Genomic DNA, 16940 nt, shown 5'->3' on the forward strand with positions numbered 1-16940 from the left:
TCAGAAACAAAGCAAGACTTAGCTGAACTAAACTAGTTTGACATAAACAGAGCCAGAAGAATATTCTATCCAATGACTGAAATAATTTAAACAGAAACACTAAGAGATACCAGAACTATGATTAATTATAATGACCAATCTAGACACCCAGAGTCATGGGATGACAGAATTTGAGGCCTGGAGCATCATTCTGACCTACAGCAGCCACCTGGCTCAAGTCATTCTGGGAAAAGCGTTCATTCCCCCCACCCCCCCCCCCCCCCCCACCAGCCATCTAGCCTTTCCCACTTCCTCAGGCAGCTCAAGCCTTCTAATCATTAGGGCGCTTTCCCTCAAATTAAGCCTAAATATGCCTTTTTACCAGCTGCTCCCAGTGTTACCCGCTGGGGTCAAACAGAAACAGCTTATTCGCTCTTCCATTTGACAGTCAGCTCAGGTACCTGAAGACAACTATCAGTTCTCTCCTTTCTTCCAAGCTAAACATCCCGGGCTCTTTAACCAATCTTCATGGGGTGAATGCAAGGCCCTTCCCGTTCCTGGCTGGCCTTCTTTGGACACTCAGCATCTTATCAATGCCCTTCATATGATTTGCTTAGAACTGAACACAAGACTCCAGATGAGACAGAAGGAGGTAGAGAACACAGGGCCTGTGACCTCTTTACATCTCTTGATAAAGAAGCCAAGATCACGCAAGCCAGCCTGATGACTCACCGCCAGGGCTACTGAACCATGCACATCTCCTCCATCTTACACTTGTAAAGTCAGTTTCTTAATCTCAGTGTTAGGCTTTACAGTTTCCCCGTTAACTTTCATCTTACTAGATCTATTAGGATCCAGACTCTGTCATTCATTACATTAACTATCACTCCTAGCTTTGTGCCCTTCGGATTTAAGAAGAATGTTATCTATGCCTTTATATACTAGCTCAAGGCCAAGCATGGGTCCTTGGAGCAAATCCCACTGCAGATATCTTTCTAAGTTGCCACTCAAGTCGTAATAATTACTCTCTGGGTCTCTACACTAGACCATTTCCAAAGCCACCTAACTACACAATCAAGCAGCCCACATGTCTCCATCTTATCCATGAAGACAATGAGATACTTCAAACCTTTTGCTGATAATCTAAACTATCTGCCCCTCATCTAAGGGTTTGGTAATCCTAGGAAGAAAACAAGAAAGGAAAGAGGGGAGAAGAGAGGAGGGGAGGGAAGTAGAGGATTGGGAAGGAAAGGAGAGGGAAGAGGAGGAAAGGGGAGGGGAGAGAAGGGAAAGGGAGGGGAAGGAAGGGATTAGCCTGGCTTGTTTTGATGAAGTTGTGGTGGCTATTTTTTAGGATGGCCACTTCCTTTTATACACTTTCCCAGGAATTTAAGTTAAGCTCACTGATTTCTAGTTTATAGACTCTATTCTCTTCCATTTTTTGGAAACTGGGACATTGTTTGTCCCTCCAAGCCTTTAGTACATCTCCTGATTTACTGCCATGATCCCTTGAATATCAGACAGCTGTTTGTTAATCACCTTCCAGTTTCCAATGACAGACACCTAAATGGTCTCTTACCATCTCCGTTCTTGAGTTGTGCACCGACTACCATTGGTATCATTTAGACAAAATCACAAAGTTCCTAGTTGCTCTGCTTTGAACAAAGCTCTCAGGGCTAATGTCTGGATGACTGAGGTTTCCCATAATCACATCATGCCAGTGAACCAACCCTGTTGTCTTGTTCCCTTAACTAACTCGTCATGTGTTTTTTTCTGATGACGAAATTGCTCCCACATGCTGCCCCCCATCATTTGAAATCCAGTCAAATGCTCTCCATCATATTCTCGTTCTGGCTCCGAGAAGTCCTGATGGAACCAGACCTACATGATCTCCGAGGCTGCTGCTCCCCGTCTGCCCTGTCCTGTCTCTTTTCTATAAGGAATACTGGCAGAGCTACATTCCTGGCAAGGGTCTCAACCTCCCCAGCTCTCCAATACCCTTTTCCTCTTGGTGCTTGTCACGATATTGGAAGCCCCAGTTTTCAGCTTGGGATGCTTTTCTGGACTGCTGTCTCCTTTGAACTCTGGGGTCTCCAGCAGCTACTTTTCCTACACTTCTTTCAATGGTCTCTGGACAGTGGTTTTCTCCCTCTTCCATTGGTCCTGTGGAGCTAAAAAGTCTTTTGATTGCATTACAAGAGTTCAGCATGTGACTGTGTTGGGTGCACTCCTTCCTCCCTCTAGCAGAGGGGAGGTGGAACTATGGACATACGAAGAGACTAAGCTTTATTTAAATGTGTTTCTTTGTTCAAGAGAAGGTTCAGCAAATAACAGTTGGGGTTCAGGGCGAAAAGACTGATGTAAAAAATGTTTATTTGTAGAAAGAAATGAGGAAAAAACATAAGGCACTTTAAAATATCAGGAAAGAAAACATGTTTAGTCTACAATATGTTTTTGACCTAAAGATGGGATTCTGGACATTTAGAGGGCCACTTCCAGGTTTATAAAGCACCTCATTTTTCTGATCTTCACACAGGCCCTCTGGGGTGCACACGAGATATTATTATCCCATTTTACAGATGGGGGAACAATCCCACAGCCTATAAATGTCAGAGGCCAGATTTCATCTTAGGACTCTCTGGAATCTAAGGCTAACACATTTTCCATTCTATATGTGAGTGACTTGTTATAATTCAATCCCTTTCAGAAAGCTTCAGTGTTTTTCACAGCAGTGAAGTATTTTAATCTAAGTCCATTTCACTCTTCCTCTCTGCCCCCTCATGGCCTGGAAGTTACCCAAAGACTTCCAAAGACACATCAAGTGAAGCTCTAAAAGGCAGAAGATGTCCTCTCCTAGGACACTCGAGGAAGGCTTGCCACCAGGGACGATGTGGGACAAAATCACAGTAATTCACAAAAACCATGAGGAGGGGCACTATCAGCAGAGGCCACGTCCACCCTGATAGGATCACAGATGCTGCAAGTATTCAAGTAAGCAGGTCACTTTACACAATAGCTTCATATTCTTGACAAGTCCCACATGAAGCTACTTTGCCAAATTTAATCTTTTTGTTAAAGGTACTAGGTGTACTTGCTATTTAAAGGAATCCTAAGGTGACTCATTTTATAAAATTATCATCTGTTTGTGAAAGCAAGTTATACCTCATACAATGAAGCAGTGATTTGTGGAAATCAAACCCCAAGGACATTAAGAGAGAGGCCATGAAGGCACCCAGTCAGCAAGCAGCCAACCGAGGGGCTGAGAATCTAGCTACAAGTTGCACAAGACCAAACTCCTACGTTTTGCCAATAAAATGGAGAAAGGAATCCAATCAGGAAGCGTATTAAAAATTTACCCCTAAAAGTTCTGTGTCTTCTTTCAAATAAAACAATGCATGTTGATATTTTAAGTTACCTCATTGTTCAAACATGACTAATTATAACAATTCTGCCAAAAGCAACAGTGACCTCACTTTAAAAATATTCTTGTCAGTATTCTCCTTTCTTTCTAAAACATGACATTAATTCCTTTCAGCCAACCTCAACACTGACTTTCCAAAAATTTAATCAGTGACTATTTTTCAAACCAAACAGACTAATCGGTATGGCAATTTATTGTCCAGAAAGTGTTGAGGAAAACAGAAGGGTACTTTAAAAGGCACCCTGGAGAAACGCTGCCATGTTTCTAACATTCACAGAATCCTACAACAGAGAACAAGGTGGGACCTCCAAGATGCTTTTGGCCTATGCTGTCATTCTTCATATGGGGAAACTGAGGAAGCCCAGGGAGGTGAGACCCTTTCATGGCTAAACTGCCAGTGAGTGGCCAAAGTGGGATTGGACCCAGCTGGGTCTCCTGATTACAAAGCTTCTGGCTTCTCTCCAAATCATGTTTTTATGCCTATTCTGATTATTAAAAGATGGATCACAAGTTCTCATTCTAAGGAGCCCCATCTCGGCTGTTTATTTCCCTTTCTGGTAATAGGATGGGTGGCCAAGTAGAATAGATCCTGGACCTTCTTTCTAGGACATTGTTTTCACACTTTGGATTCCCACATAAACCACTTCTAATATCAGCAATCCTGCTGTTCTACAGGATTTCACTGTAATGTTGGTATTCTCATTAGTGAAGGAGGAGGAAGATAGAATTGTAGAATTTTAAAATCCTATGATTTTAGGGATGAAAAAGATATCAGATCATCTACTTCAACCCATTTATTTTACAGAGAAAAAAAATAGGTTTAGACATTTTGATTTCTAAGTTAACAGAAAGAACTAAAGGAAATTAGACATTTTACAGATGAGGCTACTGAGGTCCCACAAAGGCCACTTTCCCAAGGACACTCACCCAGGTAGTGTCTGTGCCAGCACCAGCTTCCCATAAACTAGACTGCCTTCCTTCCAACTGCTCATGAATGGAGATGGGCATACTTCTCTCTTCAGGCCGGTTAGCTAATGCCACGGCTTCTCAACACTGACTCCCAACTTCCAATATGTGGATTTTGCTCTAATGTTCCTTCCAAGGGATAACTGCTCAGACACTACGAATTCTACTCTTCCTGAATTATGGCCACAGCTGTCTCCATGTCTGACTTCATCTGGGAAGGACAGGACTTTCGACACCTTTTCTTGCATTACATAAAGAAAACCATCATTGAGAAAAAGCCAAGAAATACGGTTGTATGCACTTTCTTGAGTTGCAGTAGGGTTAAGCAGCACAAAGACTCTCCCATACAGCCAGGAGGATGGTTTGCTGCTGGTGCAAGGTCTCTATGTCAACCAACAGCCTAAGTGGGATCTACCAGAGAAGAAGTAAATAATTATGCTGAGAAAACAGAATGTGACTCAGCATGGTAATAGCATTTTTGTTATACAACATTGGAGACAGAGCCCAGATGGTCATCTCATTGGAAGTGACCTTTCCTGGGTGAAGGCAATGCCTACTGACCTTAATTCTTTTAGTCTCATTTGAGAGTTGCCTTTGCCACTGGGAAGTTAAGTGACTCCCCCAGGGTCACTCAACCTGTCTATATAAGAGGCACAAAGATCACTCACAGGTTTTCAGTCTGACTGACAAGAAGAAATGATTCCTGCCAAGAATAATAAGCTTGGCCTTGACCTCCAAATTATTTAATTCAAGACATATTAGTCAATGATGCAACTCTCAAAAATCCCGCTCAAAAGTATTTATTGATTCTATTATTTAGTCATCTCTTGGCACAAAATGAATATGAATTAAGATACAGATTCTCCATTTCTAAGCCTGTGCTCAGTATTCTAAACAGTATTGTCTCGGGGCATGTTCAGAAAGTCTCTAAAGAACGCTGGGGAACAGGATGGAGAAGTGCAGGCAGCAATCCGGCTGAGTTCTTCCACCATTCCCCTCCAAACAAAGCTGTGCAGCAGCAGAGCCAACAAGGTCAGAGTGAGAGGCTTCTAAGCTAAGCAGGCTTGTAAGCCTAGAGAAGAGGTGACTGTAATATCGGCAGCAGCTTTGGGAGCCCTTGGCTCACACAGCAAGTGGGTTGGACAATGGGTTAGAAAGAGATTACAGGAAACCCTGGCAGCACTGGGTAAAGCTGGCACTGACTGGCAACTCTATTTATTGCCTGTACGCAGTTTTCGGACCCAGTTCCAGGGTGGAGATGAGCACTTATGATCTGTCACAAGGGAGCAGGGTCCCTAGGCACAGGTCCAGGGCCAAGAGAAGCAATGATACTTGTGGCTACAGGGAAAAAGGGGCCCTTCCTGGGTAAAGACCAGAGCACAGAGCCGGAGGGCAGTGACCATACCTCTCCCAGGATGAACTTGCAGACTCCCAGAACTAGTTCTGAAAATACCAGCATAAAAAAGCCAGAAACTTGGAATGGTGACCCATTTGTTATTATTGAATGGCTCTTATTTGTTGCCTCCCACCTACAGGTGAGCAAAGTCCAACTTTATTTTTAAGTTCAAAGTTAAGAAATAGTCTGGTAAAATGAGCCAACAACAATCATGAAAAAGAACTGGACCGTAGAAAGCTACTATGGAAGCAGGGAAGACTAAAACTCAGAAGAAAGACAATAATGTGAAAGCAGTTACAAGCAAAACCTTAAAGAAAAATACTAATTGGATCCATGCCCAAAAATACTGGAAGAGTTTAAAAGTGATAGAGGCAAAATCAGGAAAAGAAATGAGAGTGGTGCAAGAAAATTACCAAGAGGGGTGGCCAGGTGGCGCAGTGAGTAAGAGCGCCGGCCCCTGCATCAGGAGACCCGGGATCGGTTCCGGCCTCAGATACTTGGCACCCACACAAAATAACTGGCCTTGTAACCTTGAGCAAGTTATTTGACCCCAATTGCTTAAAAAAAAAAATTACCAAGAGAGAATTAACAGCTTGACAAAAGAAGCACAACAAATACAGAAGAAAATAACACCTTAAAAAAATAATTGGCCTAATGATAAAAGAAGTGTAAGCATTTACTGAAGAAAAGAGCTCCCTAAAAAGCAAAATTGACCAAATTGCACCAAAAGGTACAAAAGCTCACTAAGAAAAAAATTTTCTTAAAATTTAGAATTGGGCAAATGGAAACTAATGATTCCATAAGACATCAAGAAACAATTTTAAAAAGTCAAAAGAATAAAAAGATAGGAAAAAATCTGAAATATCTCATCGGAAAAACTGACAGGGAAAAGCTCTAAAGGAGAGATAATTTAAGTTATTGGTCTATCTGAAAGCCATGATCAAAAAAAGAACCTAGACATCATATTTCAAACTGCCCTGTTATCTTAGATTGAGAGTAAAATAGAAATTGAAAGAATTCACTGATTAGTTCCTGAAAGCCCAAAATGTAAACTCCCAGGAATATTACAGCCAAATTATAGAGTTCTCACATCAAGGAAAAATATTGCAAGCATCCAGAAAGAAACAATTCAAGTATTATAAAGCCATAGTAGGGATCACAGGAAATTTAGCAGCTTCCGCTTTAAAGGCATAGAGGACTTGGAATATAATATTCTGGAGGGCAAAGGAGCTACGATTACAACCAAGATTAACTTACCAAGCAAAATTGACTATATAATCCTTGAGGGGAAAAAAAATACACTTTAATCCAATTAAATTCCTGATTAAAAGACCAGAGCTGAATAGAAAATTTGATTTTCAAATACAAGACTCAAGAGAAACATATAAAGGTAAACAGAAAAGAGAAAACATAAGGTTAAACTTAATATTTAACAAATTGTAACTTAACTGTTATATTTAATGATATTGAGGACTTCTAAGCATTCCTGATGAAAAGCCAAGAGCTAAATAGAAAATCTGACATTCAAATTTAAGAACTGAGGTAAACAAAATGAGTAATCATAAGGGACTCAATAACTTCCTATATGGGAAGATGGTACATCTCCTAGCTCTGAGCAACTTTATTATTAGGGCAGTTAGAAGGATTCCACATAGATTGAAGGCATGAATGTGAGTCAATTATGTTGGGATGACCTCAAAAAAAAGGGGGGGAGTGAGAGAGATGCACTGGAAAAAATGTAAAGGAAGAGGTAGAATGGGAAAAAATTTTCTCACATAAGGAAGAGCTTTCATAGTTGAAGGGAGAGTGATTGGGGGAGTTTAGGGAGGGGGTGGCAGGGATCATAATCCAACAATAAATTTCAACAATTTAATTTCCTATAAACAAATTGTTTATAAGAAATACACTTAACACAAAGAGCTAAAATAAAGGGCTGAAGCAGAATCTATTGTGTTTCAGCTAAGGTAAATAAGGCAGGGGTAGCAGTCATGATCTCAGACAAAGCAAAAGCAAAAGAAATCTAATTAAAAGAAATAAGAAGGGGGTGGCTAGGTGGCACAGTGAAGTCCCTGGAGTAGAGGACCTGAGTTCAAATCTTAAGACACTTAACACTTACTAGCCATGTAAACTTGGGCAAGTCACTTAACCCCAACTGCCCTGCCTTCCCCCCTCCAAAAAAAAAAAAAAGCAAAAAAACAAAAAGAGATAAGGAGGGAAAAGATATCTAGCTAAAAGTTACCATGGACAATGAAGTAATATCAAAAACTTTTACAGCAAATTTCTCTGATAAAGGCTTCATTTCTCAAATAGGGAGCTGAGTCAAATTTATAAAAATAAGAGCCATTCCTCAATTGATAGTCAAAAGATATGAAAAGGTAGTTTTCTTACAAAGAAATCAAAGCTATCTATAGTAAAATGAAAAATGTTCTAAATCACTATTGATTAGAGAAAGGCAAATTAAAACAACCTCACAAGGGGCGGCCAGGTAGCACAGCGAGTAAGAGCACCGGCTCCAGTGTCAGGATAACCTGGGGATCGAATCCGGGCTCAGACACTTAGCACCCACCCAGAAACACCTGGCCGTGTAACCTTGAGCAAGTTACTTAACCCAATTGCTAAAAAAAAAAAACAAAACAAAAAACCTCACACCTACCAGAAATGACAAATGCTGGAGGGGATGAGAAAAAATAGGTACATTAATGAATTGCTGATGGAATAGTGAACTGGTTCAACCATTCTGGAGAACAATCTGGAACTATGTCTAAAGGGCATTGATCTAGCAATACCACTACTAGGTCTGTACCCCAAAAAGATCAAAGAAAAAGGAAAAGGACCTATAGTTACAGGAATATAACAGCTCTGTTGGTGAAGTTGTGAGTTGGCCCAGACATTCTGGAAAACAGCTAAGTGGGTGCTCATCAACTGGGTAATGGCTGAATGAGTTGTGGCATATGATGATGCTGTAAGACATGATGAGGGCAGGGAGGATTCAGAAAAACATATGAAGATGTATATGAACGGATGCAAACAGAAGTGAGAGCAATGGTGTAATAATGATCTGCTGTGAAAGACTTGGCGGCTACTCTGATCAGTGCAATAATCCAAGACAATTACAAAGGACTAATGGTGAAAAAAGGCTCTCCACCTCCAGAGAAGTCAACTCTTAAGTAAAAACTGAAGTATAGTTTTCTTGCTTTATTTTTTGCTTTTCTTTTTGTGATATGACTAATATGGAAATGTTTTGCATGACTTGACATGTATAATTGATATCATATTGTTTGCCTTCTCAGTGGTAAGGGAGGGGCAGGAAGGAGGGAGAAAATTTGGAGCTCAAAATTTAAAAAGAATGCCAAAACAAACAAAAAGGGTTGTTTTTTTTTTTAAATAAAGAACAATGGGGAAGCAACAACTATTCTAATCCTGGCTCCACCATGACCTAGCCACATGTGCCCTTGGGCAGGTCTCCTCAATTCTCTGGGCCGATTCACCATCTCTAAAATGCCTGCTGGATTAGATGATCCCTGAGGTCCTTCCCAGCTCTCCCATCATATGTGTGAGTCTATCCTCCTACCCGAAAACACTAGCACATTTAAACTCTATGAAGTTTAATGAAAATGAAAATTACATTTCCCTTCTGAGAATATACTTCAGGAATAGAAGGATTAGCTTATTTTTAAACGATCTGCTTATTTTTTTTCCTGTATTTCACATTGGTGGCTCATATTAATAAAAGTGATTAATACTTCTAAGCCTAAAGACCATTTAATGAATGAAGTAGTTCATACAAAAAGTAGAAACCGGGGTGGTAGGAACTCACTCAATGGGTGGTTAAAATGGATTTACCAATGAACTTTGTAAAATATCACCAGACTAGACATCTAGCTCTCAGTGCTCCAAAAATCTGGAAAAACCTATCTTATCCAAGTGGCATAAGTTGTAAAGTCACACGCTACTTCTTTAGTCTTTGCTTTTAACAAATCGACTATAATGCACACAGGCTCCCTGTCCCCTTCAGAACGGTCATCTGGGAGCGTAAACAAGTCCAGACAAGGACATTACTCCCAACACTTTGGGTATGTCTCTTTAAGAAGTGAAGTGAGCAGAAGCAGGACACCGAGCACAGTAACAGCAATATTGAGTCTGCTGTGAATGACTTAGCTACTCTCAGTAATACTGTAATGCTCAGTAATAATCCAAGAATGCTCAAGGTGAAAAATGCTGTCCACCTCCAGAGAAAGAACTGATGGCATCTGAATGCAGACTGAATCCTACTATTTATTTTTATTCTTGGCTTTTTTGGTCTGCATTTTCTTTTGTAAAATGGTTAATATGGGAATGCATGACTGCACATGTAGAATCTATATCAAATTTCTTGTCTTCAAGGAGGGGGAAGGGAAGGAGGCCAAAAACTTTGGAACTCAAAATTTTTAAAAAAGAATGTTAAAATTTTGTGTTTACATGTAATTGAGAAAAAAATTTTAAACCCTAGAAGGATTAAAAACTTACTAAAAAAAATTCTTTGCTTAAATTAAAAAAAAAAAAAAAAGAAAAAACATTTGCTTCGAGAATCAGAAAACATTTCCTAATGATAGAAAGGTGATGTGGTGGAGTAGAAAGAACCTTAAATTTGGAGACAGAGAACCTGGGCTAAAACTGGTTTAAGAGCTAAGTCTATTAACCTGATTGGGCACCAGTTTTTTTCATCTGGTGGACTTAGAGCTAGACGGGCCATCCTATGGAAGCAGAGGTACAGAGAGATGAAACCATTGTCCCAGGGTGATACAGCTGGGAAGTGTGTGAGCTGGGATCCAAGCCCAGATCTTCCCAACCCTAAATCAGGTATACTATCCTTTATACACATGGCCCTGTGTGGCCTGCCAAATTCCCAAGGACTACAATAGAATATAACTGATGTTAATATATGGTTTTCTATGTCAATACACACACAGATCCTTAATAAGGATTATCAACCATTGCTTCTATTTGAATTTGACACCACTGGATTCCATCATGATGAATGACTCCCCTCGAAGACAGTCAAATGCCTGCAACATTAAATCTGGCACTGTTTTCCTTGCAGCTATTCATTTCAGAGAAAACACATTAAATATTTTCAGGACTGATAATTCCAAGAACTATAATGCCTTTAATTTATAGTGAAACTATTGACTTATGCCTAAGTGCCATCCATTGACATTACACCCATCAAACCTTTGGTCAACAGTTTGCCAAAGAATCATGAACCTGATGGCAAACATTTGCTGGCCAACAAAGGAAAATTTTCTTCAGTGACACCCTGTTAAGTTGGCTAACAGCATACCTCGTAATAAGGAGGAAGTATGATGTATTTACTGTCTACTAGAAGCAGCGGGGTCCCCAACTATTAAGACAGATAGCACGTAAACACTTCAACACACAGATAACCCTTATGAGAAATGCAGACACGGAGATTCCCCAGCCAAGGCCTCTTCAATGAAATAGGCAGCTTCTAAACTTCCTGACTTCATCGGGAGTACCCTAGTCGATTAATTATTGAGACAACAGCAGCTTCCTTTCTATATTTGGATTTTTTCCCCCATTTAAAATACAAATGTGTACTAGACAGAGGCAAAAATACATGTGATACTATGTGACATAAATACATACTTATATTCACATATATTGAAATAACTATATATTAAACTACTTACACTTTTGCTGGGTTGAAGTAAAAGTCAGTTTCAAGGTCATCTTGAAGTATACAATTGATTTTTTTCCCTGTAGCTTTACTGAAAGATGTTCTCAATCTCTTGGCGAGTGTTTTCGGTGCATTTGCTAGAGACAACTCGTCGGCACAGCAACTATAGACCTCTACGTTTACCTGAAAGTCTGGCCCCGCTTCATTACTAAAAACAAACACATGCATAACCTTAGTGGTTTTGGTCAGTTTAGAAAAAAATGAAAATGCAGAAATGACATAAAAGGCTATTGATAAGGGCCAAGAAATTTCTCATTGATGTTTTCTTAACAGATACTCTAAATAAACATCTGAAATCGACTTATGTTAATATATGCTAATGACTCTGATTCTCAAAGTCCTTATTATTTAGTACCTTAATAGCATGAGTTATTGAAATTTTTGGAGTTTCTAAGGAATAGCTTACATATTGAGTACAGTAGCTCAGAATAGATGCTTCCAAAAAATGCAAATGGTCTGGGAAATTTGTTTTCCCAATGTTATTATGCCTCTTTGTCATTTCTATCATGGACATACTTTTAATGTATTTACATTAAATGCCTCATTTCCTGAAGTGACTTTATTGCTCCAAAACACTGTCTTTTGCTGAAAGATCTTATGTCAATATCCCCCTCACAAGGGCTCATTTGTAGGTTTTCCCCCTAAAGCCTGCGATGTTGGCAAGATTCTCCACCCTCAGGCCAGACTGCCCCCTGGCCTGTGGCTACAATCCGCATTTCACGGATTTGGTTTAATTTGGGGTGCTCACAGGGTAGGTACAGACATCCTAGAGGATGATATCATAAACCACAGAAGTATGCACAAGCCAGTTTGGCCCCCTCCTGATAGAGATAGCCTTTCCACTACACCAGCCCCTTTACAACAGAAAAGCAGAGTGTTTATAACCAACAAGAAACTGTACTTAGGCCCTAAATAAGTGGATCATCAGCAGCAGATGCTGCCTGCAGATGGAAAAAAGAAAAGCCTTGGAGACTTTAAAAATGCAGCTTTAGCCTTTTAAGATTTAAATGAACAATCTATAGTTTGGATAAACCCAAGAAATAACTTCCAGAAAGTTCTGTAGTTTATTATTTGGCAACTTTTAAACATACAGTATTCCTAGTAATGACTAACAAATGTCAATATTTAGAGGAAAAACAGAGATTCATAAATACTGAATTCTTATTAAAAGAAACAATTATCATAACAAAAAGCACATTCTAAAAAAGCATTTTAAACATTTGTCAGGGTTTATTTTTTAAACAATTTAAAATATTTACCAGGGTGATTTTTAGTTGTAAAGTATGCTTTTTTTTTCAAAATAACTTTTAATTTGCTTCTTTTCCTACAAAAGATTTGAGTTTTCAGAGCAAAAAAAAAAAAAGCTTTAGTGGCCATTTTATCACACCAGCAAAACAGAAGGAAGCTCAGCTTAATTCTGGCCTTAAAAAGGGATAAGAAATTCTTAAAATGGGAGTGAAAATAACCTCCGGGAACCTGAAAGAAGATACTTGCTCCTCAACTTCCAGACTATTTCTAGGAGAGTATTTTTCAAGGTCTGATCTCTCCAGGTAATGCCTTTGGTATTCACAGACCCGACCTGGGTTACACCCATTTTTGATACTGACTGTCAATAATGTGGGCTTTCTGTGTTTTGAATTTTCTGGGTTTAAAATATAATACAGGGAGAGAATTAAAGAGCTACAAGCCCTACAACTTAATTAGAACATTTGACCCTGGACCACACAAATTAGGCCAAGATGGCCCGTGATCATCTTAAATGCAGCAAAACCACATGCAAGGTATGGTCAAGCAAAACTTGGGTGTCCAGCCTGCCTCTTTCACTGACTATGTCTGTGATCACAGGGACACTCCCTTAACTTCTCTCAGCTTTAGTATGCTAATCTGTAAAATGGGAATAATAAATGCCTGTAGAAGCCACCTAAGCAAACAAGACAGTGCCTATCACTAGAGAAATGTGAGCTACTGTCATTCTCTGGCTCCACAGAGAGTCCAGGAGGTAACTGGCAGGACAGGAGTACAAGACCCAGTTGCTATCCGTCTTTTGAGCCTCTAGAAATAATTAGGAATCACAGGATGATGAGAATCTAAAAGGGGCCGGGAAAAGTCAACAGTGATTATTAAGCCCATTCTATCTGGTCTATGTTCTGCCAACAATAAACCTGTATGACAACCATGGGCATCCCCACATTCATTTTCATTCTTCTGTAGTATCAGGGAAGAAAAAGTCTCGACAGAGAAGTCTCTAGATGCCCAGCAGCTGTTGTCCTGTATTTCAGCATCACTGGGGAGGCAAGTTTACCTAATGAGGATAGGAGTCGACTTGTTTGGGATCCAAGATGCACCTTCCTTAGACCAAATGCAAATCTATCTGGGGGTTCTTAACCTGGATTCTTGATATAAACTATTTAAAAAATCTGATATAAAAATATTTGATATTTTGACATGTTTCATATGTCAAATGATATATCTGATGAATATGGTTTCCTTTGAAATTTTGCATATTTTATTTTAGACATTTCAAAACACTATTTGGAGAAGGGTGAGTTTCACCAGACTGGGTCCATGCAGGAGTGTATTGGTGAATGTTTAACAACCCCCTTTGAGGGGCAAGGGGGGCGCCAGGAAATGTACATGACACAGATTTAATCTGCATTAGTACCTTTTTCTCCATCTCTTTTCTATGTCTAAGCAAAGACAATAAACCAAATTCTGATTTGTAGTATTTGTCCATTTCTGAAGTATAAAGGCTCACACTGAAACTGGAAGTTAGTTCCCACAAGCTGGTTTGAGCTGGCTCCAGCACAGTCTTGGGTGAGTCCATGACACAAAAAAAGTTAAGAGATCCTGCTCTAATAGCAAATATTACTTTTATGGAGTTCTAAAGAAGGCATAATTTAATTATGGGGATAGATATTTTATAAACACTGATCCAATTCAATAAACTATTTTAAATATTCATTGTTAAGAACATACTATTTCCACATAAAGGATTTTATATTCAAATTTTAAAAAATTATTTAAAATTAAATGTAGAGATGCATTCTCTGTAGTCGTTACTTTCAAATTCACTTCTCAGCATGTGTTCTACCTGAAAAGTATTGAAGCAGTTAAAATATGTCTTATTGCCTCCCAAATAATTCAAAACCTGAATTCTTAAGTCATGTGCTATTATGCCTTTTTTTAAATAAGAAATCAGCCTATCTTTAGTCTTGAAAGATAAAAAAATACTCACAATATAGTTACATTTTCAAAACATATGTCAGTGATTGTCTTGTCGACAATCACCATGTCTGTATCAAAAATTTCAGCTCCCATCTTGAACAAACAAAAAACGGCGTAGCGCTGTGATCCTAAAAAAACAGAACAGGGTTTTAGCAAGTGAGCTTAAATCACAATGATAAGCTTGTCCTTTAATATGATCACTTAAAAAACGCAAGTAGAAATCGAAGGCATTATTATCCCCATAAGTTCTTATTTTCATAAATAACAACGCAGTAGCCCTCAGCTGACGTGAAGGGTGGGTGCTAAAGTTTGTATGTTTGAAACTTAAAGCACATTTTCTCACAGAATCAGTGACGTGGCAGGTGGACTGGAGGACCACTAAGGCTGAGCCTTTGACAAGGACTCAGAGAGTAAGATGCAACCTATCCTTGGCATTTATTTCATTGCATGTTCTTTATGGAAGAAAGGAAAGAGGTGGAGTAGACGGTTGGCGATGCTTCTAGAGAGTAGCAGGGGTTTAGAAGGTAAGGACAAGCCACAACGCTGGCATGTTTCCTTCTCACCAGGGCCAGGCCAGCTCCTAGAGCTAAGGGAGAAGTGGGAACAAGGCTGTAGTGCGGGGCAGGCATCAAAGAGGGAGGGCGGGAGAAAGGCCAGTGGCAGGAATCAGGAAGAGAGAAGCTCCTCTGGCGAGCGGAACATCTGTGTAAGGGACGATCACATCTAATCTGCACTGCCTGTATCACACTTCACATTTTGTCATTGAATTCGTCCAGCATAAAGCAAAGCCTCACCTTTCTGGAACAGAACTACTCCAGACCTTCATCTAACTGGAACCCAGCTGAAAACCAGTCAAGTAAACAAGAGATCGCTAAGCTGCCAAGACTGATGTTACAAAGTCCATGAACCAATAAAATGCTCATGTATTTTGGTCCCAGGAGAGTCACTCTGCTAGAGCTCTTCTCACTTCAGACCTGTTTATGCTGATTTGGACATAATTTCAACAAGATGAGTTATCTGGTTTCTAAACACACATAGAAGAGATTTGATGTAGCAAATCAGGACAGAGATTTTGCTGTAATCATTGGAAAGACGATCTTCTACTTTGACATTCGATCCTTTCTAAAGGTGCCTATAACTCCTTAAAGGGAATAATAGAAAACTAACCAAATTTCAGACATTCCATGCAAAATTAATCATGCTTAATGTGATCCAATTATTAAAGAAATATCAATCAGTAGAAAAATATGCTAATATAATACAGCAGAAAAAGTGAACTAGATAAAAGATCTTGGGTTTTTTTTCTTGGTGGACTTTCTGAACTCATTGACAACAAAGGTGAATATTATGTTGGATAACAGCTGGAAATGATTTGGGGTTAATCTCCATGACCCTGGAAAGTACATGAATTTGTAAAAACCATCCAAGACGCCATGAAATGCTGAAAATCAGAGACTAAGCTGCAGATTTTTTTCCTACCCTGTGCTACATATTCGGAAATATTGGAATGAGTTATAAATAAGTAAAGAGACAGTAAAGTATTTCTAACTGCCAGTCCAATTATAAATATCAACTTTCTTCCTCTCATGACTTCTCTCCTATTTACTTTAACCATAACTATAGCTTTGCACATTTTCCTAGCAAAAACCAAAAATATACCAGATATGCAGAATGCTAATTGGTGGGAAGTTACAACTGAGAGACGGTATCAGCCTGTTAAATAATTCAGCAAAATTCTTTCAATTAATTAAATGATATCTGCATCTCATTGTAGAAACAGACTGGCTTTCAATAATCCCACATTTGATTTAAACTAAGAAAATTTTTACACATACCTTCTTTATTACTGAAATGATCAGAGTCCTTCCACATTAATGGTATTCGAATATCTAGAGGGAAAAAAAAAAAAAAGAAATGACTATGTGTAATAATTTTCTTCCAGACTTCCTCCCTTGAAGTAATCTTAGCCTGTGAATTCCATAATGGATACCGACTACTAATGCCAGAAGAAAGTTTATTATTTAAATGTCCCAGTATGAGCTACCATTTTGCTTTTTTAGAAAAGTGCTAAGTTAGAAATTTTAAATCTTACAGGCCTTTAATATTAATGAAAGATTACTAAAAATAACATAACATGTCTTACTCAGGAAGAACTACAATACATTTACAATATAACATTTTCATTTTGTGATATTCTTTCTGTACTTGAAAAAGAG

At 39.0% G+C, this 16940-nt stretch overlaps 1 protein-coding gene across 2 annotated transcripts in view; it reads right to left on the reverse strand.

Moving 5' to 3' along the window:
* RTKN2 (rhotekin 2) overlaps positions 1–16940 on the reverse strand; it is a 107267-nt gene that overhangs the window by 58544 nt on the left and 31783 nt on the right. For both annotated transcript variants that reach the window (XM_069101857.1, XM_069101856.1), the window contains exons 4-6: positions 16560–16613; positions 14735–14852; positions 11453–11647 (exon numbers count right to left, since the gene is read on the reverse strand). In XM_069101857.1, coding sequence (XP_068957958.1) covers positions 11453–11647; positions 14735–14852; positions 16560–16613 — 367 coding nt within the window. The remainder of the gene's footprint in view (positions 1–11452; positions 11648–14734; positions 14853–16559; positions 16614–16940) is intronic.

This window comes from Petaurus breviceps, unplaced genomic scaffold, assembly GCF_028583685.1.
Source record: "Petaurus breviceps papuanus isolate PSGF00001 unplaced genomic scaffold, PetGlider_PUasm1.0 490, whole genome shotgun sequence".
Taxonomy (NCBI): domain Eukaryota; kingdom Metazoa; phylum Chordata; class Mammalia; order Diprotodontia; family Petauridae; genus Petaurus; species Petaurus breviceps.